At 45.3% G+C, this 16217-nt stretch overlaps 1 protein-coding gene and 1 pseudogene across 1 annotated transcript; one reads left to right on the top strand and one right to left on the bottom strand.

The window, feature by feature from the left end:
• Nucleotides 1-1638: 1638 nt before the first annotated feature.
• Nucleotides 1639-3251, bottom strand: LOC120713352 (annotated as a pseudogene).
• A 6218-nt stretch (nucleotides 3252-9469) lies between these two features.
• On the top strand, nucleotides 9470-16021 carry LOC120712108 (histone deacetylase 6-like). The gene is made up of 7 exons (XM_039997832.1): nucleotides 9470-9524; nucleotides 10258-10892; nucleotides 13770-14210; nucleotides 14313-14455; nucleotides 14837-14927; nucleotides 15018-15152; nucleotides 15702-16021. The coding sequence occupies exons 1-7, from the start codon at nucleotides 9485-9487 to the stop codon at nucleotides 15723-15725; spliced, it is 1509 nt and encodes a 502-aa protein (XP_039853766.1). The 5' UTR covers nucleotides 9470-9484; the 3' UTR covers nucleotides 15726-16021.
• The last annotated feature ends 196 nt before the right edge of the window (nucleotides 16022-16217 follow it).

Below are 16217 nucleotides of genomic sequence, written 5' to 3'. Positions count from 1 at the left end.
ACATAAAAGAATTAGATTTGAATAACTGACAAATATTGTGCCAATAGATAGGTTATATTTTTAGAAAACTTTTGATACACATTTCATATTTTTTTACTAAAAATAAATTATTTATGAATTGTTTTAGTTTCAATTTGAATATTTTAATCCTCACAAAATGCAAAACCACCTAAAGGGTTAAATTTGTGCGGTTTCAACAGTTGGATGGCTTGTATTATCCGGTTTCATAGTTGAAGGTTGAAAATCGGACTTTTATGTTAGTTTGAGGGTGTAAACCGAACTTTTCCCAAAATATTAACATCTCTAACACATCAAATAAGTAAATTATAATAATATATTACATAATGGATATAATTATCCTCATTTGACATTCAAAATACTATTATTTTTCTTTCTCTCCAACCTTCTCCCTCTATGTTGCCACTTGCCAGGACGCCAACACAATGACTGTCCAACCCATGATACGTGCAGATGCACCGATGACCCAAGATACAATCGAGCTATGCTGAAGCCAAGGCAGTGTTCCCACTGTATACGCTTCGCTGTGTTGTGCAATCCACAAATCCATTTCATTCCGATTCATGCCAGATTCTTATAATTCAGTTTCATTTTCTGGTGAACTTGATGTCGATCCCTCACATGCGCGTGCAAAGTGGGAATTACGCATTTTTATTGTTATGATCACCTATATATATGCGTTTTCTAGTCTTATTCTCTATGCAGATTCAAGCGTTCAAGTATTCAACCGCTCCTTTGCAATGGTGGTATACTCTGGGCGTTGTTGAAGACATTGGCAGGATCGATGCGCGTCTTGGCCCGGGCGAGCCGATCGAAGTTGTCGGTGGAGAAGTAGGACGCGCCCCAGGTCGCCCAGGCTCGTCCTACCGCCGTTGTCGCCGACCCGTTCGCCGCGGCGGTGCCGAGGTCGAGGTCGATGTAGTTCACACGGCGGCGCGCGCAGGGGCGGGCCTGCGACCCAGGCCACTAAGGCCATGGCCCTAGTCGTGGGCCAAAAACAATTGCAACCCCCCCTCAATCTTTGGCCCAGTAGCCCAACAACACAAGCAGGTCAGCAGGGCACCCATGCAAGCCGCCGCCGCAATGGTACTCGCAGCGCTGCGCCGCTGCCTCGCTCGCCTGGATCTCGCACCGTCGCACGCTTGAGTCGCCGTCGTTCGTCGACCCGTCGTGCCCCATCGGCGTCGCGCGGCGCCTCCCCCTTCGGCCGTCGGCATCGTCCCCTGCGGCCCCGTGCCGTCTCGCGCTCCACTGTGTGACCTGCGGGAAGCAGCCGCCGTCGGTCGCCGGCCGCCGCTGCGCTACGCGCCTGCCGCTGCTGCCTGCTGGTCTGCACCGCTGCGGTCTGCACCGCTGCGGGCTGCACCGCCAGGCTGCCGAGTCAGGCGGCCGGCAGCTCGACGCCTCGACTGGTAATTTCTCTCCGAACTCTGAAATCCCAATTCCCAAATTCAAATGCATATGAAGATTATTGGCACTGACATGAGCATTTGCCAACTGGTGTTATAGTTTGCACAATGAAGAGGAGCGGGACTTTGCAATTTTAGTTTGTACACGACGAGACGAATCTTTTGAGCCTAATTAGTGCATGATTAGCCATAAGTGCTACAGTAACCCACATGTGCTAATGCTGTGGTCAAAGGCTTCAAAAGATTCATCTCGTGGTTTCCAAGTGAGTTCTGAAATTAGTTTTTTAATTAGTGTCCGAAAAGCCCTCCCGACATTTGGTCAAAGTGCTGACGTGACATCTAAAAATTTTTGGGGGAAGGAACTAATCGCGCCCTTAATAAAAAGCTGGGTCCGCCACTGGGCGCGCGGACCACCGGAGACGTGCGGCGCCATGTACGCGTACAGCGCCCGGAGCCACGCCATGCGTGCCTCGCCGTCCTCGCCAGCCTCCCAGGTGACGCCGTACTGGACGCCGGCGCGGTGCGGGGACGGTGTGTCCGTGGCGCCCGCGCGGGCCATGGCGCCGCCGTAGGGGTCCAGGATCACGTACCCCGCCGGCCCCGCGGACAGGTACCGGAGGATCGCCGCGAGGGCGTCCCTTGCGACGGGCTGCCTCACGTAGTCCGACTTGTTCTTGCCGTAGTGCTTCGTCTGGGAGACCCTGCTGGTGAGCTCCTCCGGCGAGCTCAGCCCGGCGAACTGCGCTGCGGACTCCACCCAGCTCATCTCCGACAACTCTCTCTCGGCGAGACCCAGCTCTGGGAACCTCTCGCTTAGAACGGACATGGCGAGCTCCCTCGGTCCAAGAACTAGCCCTGTGAAGGACACTGTCACGTTAGTATCTTCTTGTGATGCGCCGCTGATCGTGAGGAAGACGGTCAGGTAGAACTCGTCGGGGAGAGCAGGGCCGACAAACTGCCACCGGTGCACGAGCCCCGCGACGGCGTCCACGGAACCTTCCCTGCTCGGCGTGAACACCGTCCCGGTGTCCGGGACAGGGACGAGCCGGAGCTTCCAGGCGTACACGACGCCCCAGCTGCCCCCGCCGCCGCGGATCGCCCAGAACACGTCCTCGCCCATGGCCCCCGGTCCAGGACCCTGCCCTCCGCGTCGACGAGGAGCGCGTCCAGCACGTTGTCGGCGGCGAGCATGAACTTGCGCGACAGCAGGCCGAACCCACCGCCGGAGACGTGGCCGCCCACGCCGACCGTCGAGCACGACCCGGCGGAGAACGCCAGGGAAGAGGAGGAGGAGGATCCGTTCGGCGACGCCGAGCGCGCCACGGCGTGGTAGACCTCGCCCAGCGTGGCGCCGGACTCCGCCCACGCGGTGGCCGACGCGTCGTCGGCGCACACCCTGTTCAGGTTCATGAGCTCGATCACCACGAAGGGCGCGTCGCCACCCCCCAGCGCGGCGCCGGCGACCGTGTAGGACTGGCCCTCGTAGCTGTGCCCGCCGCTGCGCACGCGGATGGCCGCGCGCCGGAGGTCGCGCCTGGAGGCCGGCAGCACGACGGCGGCCGGCTTGCGTACACCCGGAAGCGCGAAGCGGAGGTTCTGGACGGAGAAGCCGAGGAGCGAGGCGTAGCCCGGGGACCCAGCGAGGGAGAAGTTGCGGACGCCGGAGGCGACGAGGCACGACGCCAGGGACCTGCTGGCACCGGCATGCACGCTGCCGTTTTCGGACGCGGCGGCGTTGTGTCGTGTCGACAAGAGGAGGAAGCTGAGGATGAGTCCGGGGAACAGCAGGGCAGTCGGATTACGGCTACAGATTGTTGGGGTCATGGTGTTCATCATCCTTGGTTCGTGGCACTGTTGTGCTTCTGCCAAAACTGTCGCCGCTAATTTGAAGGCTACGAGGTTTCAGAGACATCAGGTGGCACCATGTAGGCTGTCATCAGCTTACAAATGAAATTCACATCCTGAGCTCGTCATGTAGGTTAGCAAAGTCAGTTTGTTAGACATGTATGAACGGATGGAGGAAATCCCCAAGGTGGAAGATTTGGATGGGTTTGCAAGACCAAGATCACCCAGTATAAACTTTGTCCAACGTCCTCTATGGTTGTATAGGCTAATAATAGGCTGTTGTGACTACAGTCCACAGTTGTTCTGTAGGATATTCTCTAGCTGTAATCGATGCATGCAAGGCCGCGCATATTCTCTTATAGTTTTTTCCTTTATGTTTTTTTTCATAACAAGGCAGCAATATGTTAAACCAACCGTCTTTGGAGGTTCATTAAACCAAATTACATCGTTAAACTCATCAGCTTGCTTAGCTATAAAACATATGCTGCCTCATTACATCTTCAATGATCAAGTTTTTAACATCCTGGACAATGACTTCAACATGAGATCTATCATAAACTTTGATTTTATATATCTTCCTAATAGTACTCGGAGACAATGACTCCAACATGAGATCTATCATAAACTTTGATTTTATATATCTTCCCAATAGTACTCAGAGAGCCAAAGATCACAATAACTTGCTGCAAATTGTGCTCTCCTTATCTCTATTGCTTTAGCTAGCTCTGGGTCATCAAATCTTTGTATTAACTGAAGCAAATGGCGATGAAATTTCCTCTGTGGTCATGAACCACAACTCTAGCACCCATGTGAGGTGGATTTTTCAATGTTGCTACATCAACATTAATCATCTACCACCCATCTGGTGGTGGAATCCACTTTGGAATAGAGTATTCAGATTCACACCTGTGACCTGTGTGATGTTGGTTATTTGAATAAGTGTAGTAAGGCATTTGTTCATAAGCTTTCACCTGTTCTGCAATTAAATTGGGATGAACTTATTTTTCACCATTATAAACCACATTTATTGCCTCCCAAATATTTCAAGCAGTGATGCAAAAGGACCAATGCTTCCTCGTCAGTAGCTAATGATGGATCTTGCATTTGATGCCAAAACACCTTTTTATTTCACAACAAAGTGCCAATCTTCATATGCATATTGGCACATTAAATAAATTGTTGCATCATTTCTTCCCTACAACAACAGTAGCACATCTCATAGGCATGTATGAAAATAGAATATATATAGTCCTTGTGAAATACTATTCATCTATGAAAATGGAACATATAGCCCTTTTGTGAGTTCATAAAGAAGATGATGATTTCACCGTATGTATTATGAAGACTACACAACAAATTGCAAAAATTGATTGTTATAATCCTCTTATTGACATCTAGCTTTTCTAGCTATAAAAAATTAGGTGACCTTTGGAAAGGTCAATTTATGATATCTACCTTTACTAATTTCTCTTAAGTCTCAATTTGATGTACTGATTTTAAAGTTTGATTTATACTATGTAGATTAATTGCATAGCATATCAACTCTCTTGTTTACATCTAATTCAATAATAAATTGATATCCAAAAAAGAAATAGTTTTTTTTCAAAAAAGAACTATGAAGTGCTCCTAATATAAGATCTTATATGCTACTAGAGCTTAAGGATTTTTCTTTTAATAACAAGGATCCTCATGCATTTAGTTTTCTTTAGGGGTGATGATGTACATGATGGAGAAGCATTAGTAGATATATATACCATGGACTCGGAGAAGCATTGGGAGCTGATGAATAGCTTCATCCTTGTAGCTGTGCAAGAGTGGCTAGAGAGGTGGATGAAGAAGAGTGGAATATGAAACTAATGCTGAAATTGATGACTATTTGGATGATGAGATATATAATGAGGATGTAGATTATGATAGAACTCGACTTCAATACATAAACGGCATGAGGAGGTTGGATGATGGCATAATGCTACTAGGTTATCTATTCATCTTTAAATACTAGCTAGTTTGTTATGCATGTTGTGGCGTGAAATATTATGTCTATTTTGTCATTTGTGAATTGTGACTTGTGAATGCCGGACTATTTAGAGAAGTAAATAATGTAGCTTTCATGCTGTTTCGTGGACCATAAGACATGTAATGATGATTTGTGAGTTTCTTTAGAAAAGAAAATTGTTTTCTATCCTCCACTAGGTTATCTACTAGAAAGAATGGCGCGGCGTTTTATAGAAACTTTAGGGTACGAAGGTTGATCGTCATGAATCTGGGGGGCATTTTCTGCAAAGTTTCGAGCTGTGGGTATATTTTTCGGAAGTTTAGGGCCTTTTTTGTAAAAGTTTGTGGAGCGTGGGTTAATCGCTGTAGAGCTTAGGTTTGTAAAAAATGCATGGATCACGAGTTGGTTGTCATAAAATTACCTGAGAGGTGGCTGGATCGAGAGAGTTGTCGTAAAATTGTCGGAGAGGTGGCTTGAATAAATGATATTTATGAAAAGCTCGGGGGGGTTTCAGTAACTTGTTGGAGGAGTGGTTGGACTACAGTTTAATTTTGATAAAGTTTGGGAGAGTTTTGTAAATTGGCAGCTTTGCTGGCATTCGTTCAAAGTTAGCGGTGGTTTTCATAAAACTGCCTGAGAATTGGCTTGATTAAAATTGTATTTATATGAAGCTCGAGGGGGTTACCGTAAAACTGTTTGAGAGGTGGCTTGAGCAAATACTATTTCAGCGAAGCTCAAGGGGGTTTCTATAAAATTAACTAAGTGTGGGCTGGACTACATATTAATTTTAATAAAGTTCAAGAGGTTTTTTTATAAAATTGTCGAGCCTCATGGATAATCCAAGCCATTCATGCGCGATCCGATGGCCGAGAAATTTCGGATGATGTGGCTCAAATTGTATTTCTATAAAGCTTAAGGGGGTTGCTGTAAAACTGTTTGCGAGGTGGCTTGAGCAAATGCTATTTCTGCAAAGTCCAAGGGGATTTCTATAAAACTAACCGAGTGTGGGCTGGACTATATATTAATTTTGATAAAGTTCGAGAGGTTTTTCATAAACTTGTCGAGCCTTCCTGAGCCATCCACGTGCGATCCGACGCACGGGATCCCCCCGTTTTAGGTCTTTTAAAGATTCATCTGTAAACAGTAACTAGTCCACTATGTCTCTTGCGGCATGAACTATTATGTTCGTTATGTCCTTTGTGTTTTGTGATTTGTGACCACCTGACTAGTGATAGAAATTAACAATGTAGTTTGCAAGCTTTTTCGTGGACCATTAAGACATGTAATATTGATTTTTGAGCTTTTTAGAAAGATAGTTTCCAGTCTCTGCGAGTGCACACAGCCAATGTAATGAATTGTGAATATTGTTTTCTTATTATATTTATGAGTTGTAAGATTTTTTGCCTCATTGTGTTGCTGTTTGAAGCCTAGGATGTGCGTGTGCAACATTGTTAAGTTTTATTTTCTCTTTTCCCTTCTATATCAACATTGTTGATTTGTTGTTTGGATAGATCCTTAATTATGTTTGGATTATTAATTACTCTTTATTTTGCTTAAAACTATTTGAGTTCACCTTGGAAAGTCTGTTTATGCCTTTTAAACCCAACATTTAGCCTTCCTTTTGTCTTAGTATCTCATGAATCTTGCTAAAAAACACATAACCACATTTAAGCTTAGTCACTGTAGATTTCTAGGCGGTGACCACCTTTTGAACATTGGTGCGGCCTTAAAATAGGATAAGAGTTGATCATCATGTGCATATGATGTATGGTGCACGTGGAAACTACGGTAGCGCTAATCTATCATGCTATTTGTAACAAACATGGCACCATTTATGCCATTTCGAGTGTTTTTGGTGATCAAATGACAAAGCAATCAATGTGACTAATGGTTTTGTTAAGAGAACATTTATAGATCTCATGGATGAAGTAAAAAGGTCATGCCAAGCAAAACACGAAGAAAGAACTCAAAGAAACGCTGAATTGGACGAGTTCTACCGAAACCAGTAGCACCGGAAGAACCGATGCCTCTAGCATCGGTGCATCCGACGGTTGTCGGAAGATCCGACGCCCTATTGGGTGGCACAAGTCTGTGCGCCTCTGGACATCAAGTGAAGCAACAAGTGAAGCAACGGATGAACCGATGGTGTCAAGAGAGGCATCGGTGCATTGGACATACTGTGTTCCAGAGACGATGCAAGTCGCGCAAGAGCCAAGTCTTCAGCACCGGTTGAACCAGTGAAGCATCGGTGCATACCATCGGTGTAATGACGTCAGCAGAAGAGAAGAGGGCCAACGGCTAGTTGGGTGCTGTGAGTGACCGGTTTAACCAACGGCTAAGCATCGGTTCAACCGGTGGTCACTGTGTCAGCTGTCAGGAGTTCAACGGCTACTTCGGGTCTTAGAGTGACCGGATGAACCGATGCTACCCCAGCCAGAGGCATCGGTTCATCCGATGGTACGCAGATTTCTGTTGACCGTTGGAGCAACGGCTCCACGACTTGGAGGCCTATATATATGGCATCCCGCGGCCATTTGAAGCTTGCTGGAGTTGCTAGAAGTCACACACACACCCAAGATCATCTCCAAGCCATACAAGAGCCCATTGATCATATCCTTAGCCTTTAGCACTAGCCTTGTAAAGTGTGAGTGCTAGATTAGCTCTTAGTGAGTGAGATTGCAAGGCCTTGAGCCTTTGTGATGTGGTTCTTTAGTGAACCAAAAGAAGAGCTTGGTGCGCCGGCCCCTTGGAGCTGTGAAGCTCGCCGGCAACGTCATCGACCCTCCGACTTGGTGTGGAGCGGCGACGACACTTTGTGCGGGGGACGTGGAGACCCCCATCCTTTGTGGAGAAGCTCCTTAGTGGAACCCCGGGCCAAGGTGACCATGATTGTGTTCACGGAAGAGACTTGGTGGCCGAGTAGCAATACTCTTAGTGAGTGCTACAACAACGTGGATGTAGGTGAGCCTTTGTGGCTAACCGAACCACGGGATAAACACCCGCGTCAAGAGTTTGCTATCTCCTATCCCGTTCATTAAGCTTCCACATTTCATTCTAGCAATTTGTATGCCTCTACTTTCATAGAGTAGTTTCTTGATAGGAAAGACTATAGGTTGCTAAACTCTTTTGTGATAGGTGTTTCACACTAGAACAACCATAGTTGCACATCTAGATAACTTGTTTTAGTTTAAGTTTTGTGCAAACTAGTTGGAGCCATAGGTCTAAGTTTTTTAGAGAGCCTAATTCACCCCCTCCCCCTCTTAGGCTAGAGCACCCGATCCTTCACTATTTAAAAGAGAGAGTGCAAATAGACCTTTTTTTATTACTTCTATGTTACCTCTGGCTTCCTATCCCAACAATCCATCGAATAGGTAATATGACTTCACCAAATGGCGCACTTACATCTACCCTAAGCCTCATAATTGTTTGTTTACTATCACATGCTATCTAAAAGATAGCATGCAAATAAACTTTTTTTTATTACTTCTATGTTACCTGTGGTTTCCTATCCCGACAATCCATTGATGGTAATATGACTTCACCAAATGGCCCACTTACATCTACCCTAAGCCTCATCATTATTTGTCTACTATCACCCTTGGTTTTTAGAGGAGGCAGGAAGATGTATAAAACAGTGAGAAGAGAGTAAACATCCTATGTATATAGTAATTCGTGGAAGATTTATGTAGTCTCACTAGTACAATATTACCATGAAAGAGTATTTCTAGCGGTCCTACAACACTTAATCACACAAATACGGTATTAGGTTAGAGCCCTAGTATATTTTCCATAGTTTTAGATCTAAGTGGTCCATTGGCTTCCTTTATTCTCCACCGTACCTTATCTGATAAATTCTACCTTCTCTTGCCATCTCTTTCTTACACATTGCTTCTCTCTCTCTCTCTCTCTCTCTCTCTCTCTCTCTCTCTCTCTCTCTCTCTCTCTCTCTCTCTCCCCCCCCCCCCCCCCCCCCTTATCTTTGATGACCACACTTCTCTGCCTTCCTCTCCATTGCCACATATGCGTCTGATGTGCTCGGCCGCCAAATGCTCCTCCACCTTACCTCCCTCACTCTGCCTCTACGTCCCCTCCACCCTACCTCCCTCACTCTGCCTCTACGTCCAACACATGCAGGGAGAGTGGCATGGCGAGCCTTGCACCTTGACGATGGTGAAGGGGCGAGTCACAAATATAGAAGCACCAGAGCTTGATTCACATGACCATCCTCCTTGCCCAACTCTTGGCCCCCTCCATAGGTTTGTGAACTTCTCCTTATTCCTCGCTGCTCCATTCTCTTTTTATCTGTTAGATGATCTCAACGGGTTTGCGATAGTTGGTTTACTTGTCAAAAAAAATTAAAATTGAGGGCGGTTCCCCATTTCCATTGGAGGTAGAAGGATAATTTTGGGGTTTTGAAAAAAAAATTATGAAACTAGGGTTGGATTGACAAACTACTAGAGTACTATACCACGAAATTGGAATTTGTTAAGGATGCTCTAAACCAAGCTATCCATATTTACAAATTAGCAATACAACATTAAATCTTTTTCTACGTGCAAAGTACCGTACATAGAATGTACTGTATTATTATATATTTGTTCAAGATGGCTAAACTTATTGTTAAAGTTATTTTACATCTTATAAAAAACCTAGTATTACATATTTTTAAAATCCATTAAGCATCTCCAAGAGCCTTTCTAAAATCTACTCTCTAAATCATCATTTAGAGAGTCATTTGAGTAAAAATCGTTTTCTATATTCTTATACTTTCTAACAACTTTTCTATATCTTGTATGCAGTCTAGAGAGCAACTCTGATTCTCCATCTTTGACTAGCGAGAAATTCGAAATACGAAATAAATGATGTCTATATTTAGATATGCAATTGAAGAGGCTGTTGGAGGATATTTTTTCCTCCGACATCTCTATTTCTACGAAAGATATAAAGAGTCCGTTGGATATGTACTCTCACAATTTTTTTTATTTCCAGTGAAATACCCATTACCCCCTCGCTATTTTCTTGTGCGTGCCTCTAAACCCCCAAATCAGAAGGGGGAGCAAACAGAGAAAAAGCTCGAGGAAATGGCGGCCTCCGGCGAGGGCGCGTCGCTGCCGTCTCCGGCGGGCGGCGAGGACGCGCACCGCCGCCGCGTGAGCTACTTCTACGAGCCATCGATCGGCGACTACTACTACGGGCAGGGCCACCCGATGAAGCCGCACCGCATCCGGATGGCGCACTCGCTGGTCGTCCACTACGGCCTCCACCGCCTCCTCGAGCTCTCCCGCCCCTACCCGGCTTCTGACGCCGACATCCGCCGCTTCCACTCCGACGAATACGTCGCCTTCCTCGCCTCCGCCACCGGGAATCCGGGCATGCTCGATCCGCGCGCCGTCAAGCGATTCAACGTCGGCGAGGACTGCCCCGTCTTCGACGGCCTCTTCCCCTTCTGCCAGGCCTCCGCGGGGGGAAGCATCGGCGCCGCCGTCAAGCTCAACCGCGGGGACGCCGACATCACCGTCAACTGGGCGGGCGGCCTCCACCACGCCAAGAAGAGCGAGGCCTCCGGGTTCTGCTACGTCAACGACATCGTTCTCGCCATCCTGGAGCTCCTCAAGTTCCATAGGGTACGCGTGCTAACCAGTAATATCCGTGGTTTTGTTATCGGTGGAGATGGTTTATTAGGTTGGTTGCTAGATATTGTTCGGAAAATAGGTTGGTTGCTAGGTTTAGATTTGAATTATAAGTGATTTATCATCGATTTATGTGATTGTTCGGCCCTGATAATTTTAGGAGTAGAGTAGGGCGCTTATTTGGAGATCGCAGGGGCATCCGAACTTTGCTTGCCTTGATGCCCAATTCAGCGACCACTTCAAATATAGGGGCACTTATCTGGGCTCTTGGTTTTGGTTGCTCAACTGTTCCATCATCTGAGGAGAGGTTTAGTAGGTTGTTTGCTAGATTTTGATGTGGATTTTTAATTGTTTCTGATTGATGGATGCGATTATTTGGGGCATTGAGGTTGGGGCTTGGTTTTTCCGAATGGAGTTGTGCGGCCCCAATCTCCCAAGGGATTGGAGATTACTTAGATTTCCGCAGGAGCAAGAGAATTTTGGTTGTCTTGATTCTCAATTCAGTGGCCACTAACAAAATGGGGACAAGTGGATGCTATTTGTTTGCTTTCACTGGAGCTAGGAGTTTCTAGGAATTGTGTGTAATGGTGCATTTCAAGAAGTTGGCATTGTCATATGCATAGTTGTTTATTGCTTTATCCTATTAGTATTTGTTTGCTTCCACTGAAGCAAGGAGTTTCTAGGTACTGTGCAGTGGTGCATTTCGGGAAGTTGGTGTTGTTGTATGCATGGATATTTATTGTTTTATTGTATTATTAGTATTTGTTTGCTGCCACTGAAGCTAGGAGTTTCTAGGAACCGTCTGCAATGGTGCATTTTGAGAAGTTGGCTGTCGTATGCGTGAATATTTATTGTTTTATTGTATTAATATTTGTTTGCTGCCACTGAAGCTAGGAGTTTCTAGGAACCGTGCGCAATAGTGCATTTCGGGAAGTTGGCGTTGTCGTATGTGTGGATATTTATTGCTTTATGCTATTCGTGAGTTGCCCTGCATACATTTGCGACTATGGATAGTGAACTCAGTGTTTTTAAGGCGTCGCCTAGGTGATGAGGCGCTTGCAGGGGATAAGGTGTCCCGGACGCCTAGGCAAAGAAGGGGAGCAAGGATGAGGGAGCATGGAGAAGAAATAAATTGAATCAGGGAAACCTACAGGCATCACAAATCTCCGCACACCCCATCCTCACCGGCTCTGGTTCTGCCACTGGCACACATCATTCCCTCCGGCCTCTGCTTAGCAGGAAGCACTCGGGGGCAGAACTCCATCTGCATGGAGTAGGGGAAGACACAATTTAAGGACAGTGGGGTGGAGTCGGTCTTATCTCTTCTCCCTTCTCCATGCTTCATCATCTGTGTAAGGTGGTGTTGGGGATGGGTGCGGCATGCAGCTGATAACATAGGGAGGCTAGGGCATACAGGGGAGGGGTGGTTTATGGGCTGTTGGCTTTTATTGGGCTTTAGTTGGCTAGTGGGCTGACTGCCTATTGTGGTTGTGGCCCATCTAAACTTGTAACGCATTGCCATACCACCTTAAGAACATTAAGTGAACTTCTGACCATCTTCTTTTAGTAATTTTAGATTCACTATGTGAGAATACACTGGTGATCATCCTAACTTATTTGTATTTGGAAATATTTAGAAGGAAATGACCAGTGGAAGTTGCTGTCTGTCACTCTGCTACCAAAACAACACTGTCCTGTGCTAAAAGAGATACTTCATTTGTTGAAACCATCATTACTTTCACATCCCTGGTTATTTTGTGCCTAATCTGAGCATAGTGAGATCTTATATTTATTTACTGCATGATTTGTTCTGCCCTGCTGATGGCTTTTCCTTTAGATGGTGAGACATTTTATTATCAGATTTTATGCTTTGAAACTTGGAAGCACCAATTTTGGTAAAGGGATGTACTACCTCCGTTTTTCTTTAGGTGTCGTATAAGCTTGTGGTGCACAGACCAAGGGAGTCATTAAGTCTGAGTAATTCGGCTTTTCTCCCCTTCGTACCACGCGCAGCCGCAGCCATCTGCATGGCGGCATGCAAACCACAGCCCACGCCCACACACTACTCTGGCTATTTGGCGTACTACGTGCATGGCTCCGCATTGCATGCATGTTTAATTTTAGCAGATACTAGAAACGAAGCGTTTCTTTTACTCCGACTCTACGCACGAAGCGCATGAAGCGGCCAGACCATAATACCACACCTAATTCCGACTTTTTCCCAAATCCTAGTATGACACCTAAAGAAAAACGGAGGGAGTATATTACTGATGTAATAAATGGTGAATGTAGTCCCGAGGGGGATCAAGTTCGAACAATGGTAAGATGTGTTTGGTAATATTAACTGGCTTGGTATCATTCACATTTCTTGGCATAACATAATTGACATTTGTTGGTGTATATGCATGGAATGTTTTTTTTGGGTGTGATATTTCTGGCGAGATGGATGTTTTGGCCATTCTAAATGCATGATATATGTCTTTCTTTGTTTGCTTTTTGATTTTAAACTTTAAGTACTGAGTGGTGACTGGTTGATTCTAATTATAGGTCAGTTCAGTGTTTTCTTGTTAATAATGCATATTTCATCTAGTTTTCCAACAGTTTGAGTGCCATAAGATGATTCTGTTTAGGAATATGTTTTCTGATGAAACATCGTCACCCATTTATGCATCTTCTGGGAGTATTTGTTTTTAGATGAAATATTGCTATTATAGAAAAGATCCTGGACACATATTACAGTTAAAAAACAATTAGGTTTCTTAGCACTTATCATCTATGCTTCTTGTCAACCTTTACTTCAGCCTAGGAAATACAAGCATTGGACTACTTCGTTTGTATAATTCTGATGGCTATAATGTCCATTTGTTCCAGCGTGTGCTATATGTAGACATTGATGTCCACCATGGAGATGGTGTGGAGGAAGCCTTCTTCACTACAAACCGAGTCATGACAGTTTCCTTTCACAAATATGGGGACTTTTTCCCTGGTACTGGACATATCACTGACGTTGGGGCAGCCGAAGGGAAACATTATGCTCTCAATGTTCCCCTGAGTGATGGTATTGATGATGCCACCTTCCGTGATCTGTTCCAATGCATCATGAAGAAAGTTATGGAGGTTTATCAGCCAGATGTGGTTGTCCTCCAATGTGGAGCTGACTCATTGGCTGGAGACAGGTTAGGTTGTTTCAACCTGTCTGTGAAGGGTCATGCTGACTGCCTCCGTTTCCTTAGGTCGTACAATGTTCCTATGATGGTTTTAGGTGGCGGAGGTTACACCATCAGAAATGTTGCACGCTGCTGGTGCTACGAGGTATTTTTTTTCCTCCCTTCTTCTAAATATAGTCAAATGCAGTAGTTGGTTGAGAGTTTATCACTTAGCGGGTGCTGACAGAATTGGGTGGTTGTGATGCAGACAGCAGTTGCTGTTGGAGTTGAACCTGATAACAAATTGCCATACAATGATTACTATGAGTACTTTGGTCCTGATTATACTCTTCATGTCCAACCGAAAAGTGTGGAGAACCTGAATACTACGAAGGACTTGGAGAACATAAAGTAAGTCAAATGTTTACTGTTTGTGTGAAATCATTTGCTGCAACTTGTTCCATATGCTTCGGTGTTTGGCACTTGGGGAGTTAAACAATTATCTATGTTTTTTCCTTAATCATTTCATTTATAATTCAGAGTTCTTGTTTTCTGTGTATAAATACTTCATCATTGCCATAAAATGGTGGAATTTCACTGTATATGCGTCCTGAGAGTTTTCTTTCTTCTGTTGCTCGGATTGATATTACTTAGTTCATTCACTTGTTCTTACAATTCCATTTCTCAGTGGTGCATCATTTGAGCGCCTATCTTTGACAACTATGCATTTATTTGGGCTTCTTGTGCACATTCCCTATCTGCAGAGATTAACCTTGCTATGCAAATCTGCAGGAACATGATATTGGAGAATCTCTCAAGGATAGAACATGTTCCCAGCACTCAGTTCCATGACAGGCCGTCAGATCCTGAAGCTCCAGAGGAGGTTTCTCTCATTGCATTGTCAATTCCTTGTTTCATTTTAAGATCTCTTTTGTTTTCCATGTTTTCTCATTTGAGAGTCTTTTTGCATTAGAAAGAGGAGGACATGGACAAGAGGCCACCTCAGCGCAGCAGATTATGGAGTGGAGGAGCTTATGACTCTGATACAGAGGATCCTGACAACATGAAAAGTGAGAGTAAAGACTTGACTGCCAGCTCCAAGCTGAAGGTTTGCTGCTAACCTGTACACTATACATCTCTTGGCTCTGGGAATCGCTAGCAGATAGTGGATGTTGCCACTAGCCTAGGGATGGAAATGGATATGGATACGGACGGATATATACGGATACAAATACAAATATTTTTTCCTCAGACTTGGATATGGGTACGGATAGTGTCAAATGTGTTGGATATAGATATGCATGCTATAAGCATATTAAATATTCAACTTTTAATATCCGGAATTGATTAGAACAGATATTGAATATCCGGATTCAAATACTAGCTATCCCATTTAGTACCTGAACCCCTCTGGTCGGATGGACAGATGGATCATTTTCACCCCTTCCAGCCATAGCCATTCTCTATTGATATTGTGAAAGGCTCGACTGGTTTTTGAGTAAAAACTTGCTGTTTTAGGGTTTGTTTTGAAAAAGCGGTAGAATATAGAATGGCCCCAAAACGAGTATTTTGAGCTTGTTATTGCAAAAACTACTGTTTTAGGATTGTTCAGAAAATTGTGTCATCTAAACCCGAAATTTCAATGTTGTTGGTGCAGGATGAACCAAAAGATGATCTGTAGAAGAGCCCCTGAGCGAGTTCTCTGCTCTCTTGATCGTTGATGTGCATGCTGAAGAGTGGGGAAGCATCTGAACATGTACCCTTCCCCTGAGCATCCGTTAAACACAGAATGTTTCGGCTGCTTCTGACTTCTTGCATGCTAACTAGATCTGGCCGATAGGCGCATCCTTGAACGTGTTGGCCAAGAGAAGCAAAACGATTGCACTCGCATGAGTTGCATTCGTATGGATCTAGTATGTTGAAACAATCCTGTAGCGAGTACATATTCGCTCGTTAAATTTGTGATTTTGGGGTATCTGCGATGCGTCTAAGCTGTGTGGATGTGATTTCTTTTTGGACGGATGCAAGTATGGATGCAAGCGGGGCAGGTGGCGGCTGCCCGCCCCGCGTCCGCACGCGCCGCAAACTCTCACGCGGGCAGCTGCGGCGGCCCGCATAAAGTTTTTGCGGGCTTTGCGGCAGCCCGCGTAGGCCGCGTCACCTCGAGAACACT

The sequence above is a fragment of the Panicum virgatum genome, chromosome 6K (genome assembly GCF_016808335.1).
Source record: "Panicum virgatum strain AP13 chromosome 6K, P.virgatum_v5, whole genome shotgun sequence".
Classification (NCBI taxonomy): domain Eukaryota; kingdom Viridiplantae; phylum Streptophyta; class Magnoliopsida; order Poales; family Poaceae; genus Panicum; species Panicum virgatum.
Note: the sequence above shows the minus strand (reverse complement) of the source record. Positions and strands in the feature narration are given on the sequence as shown.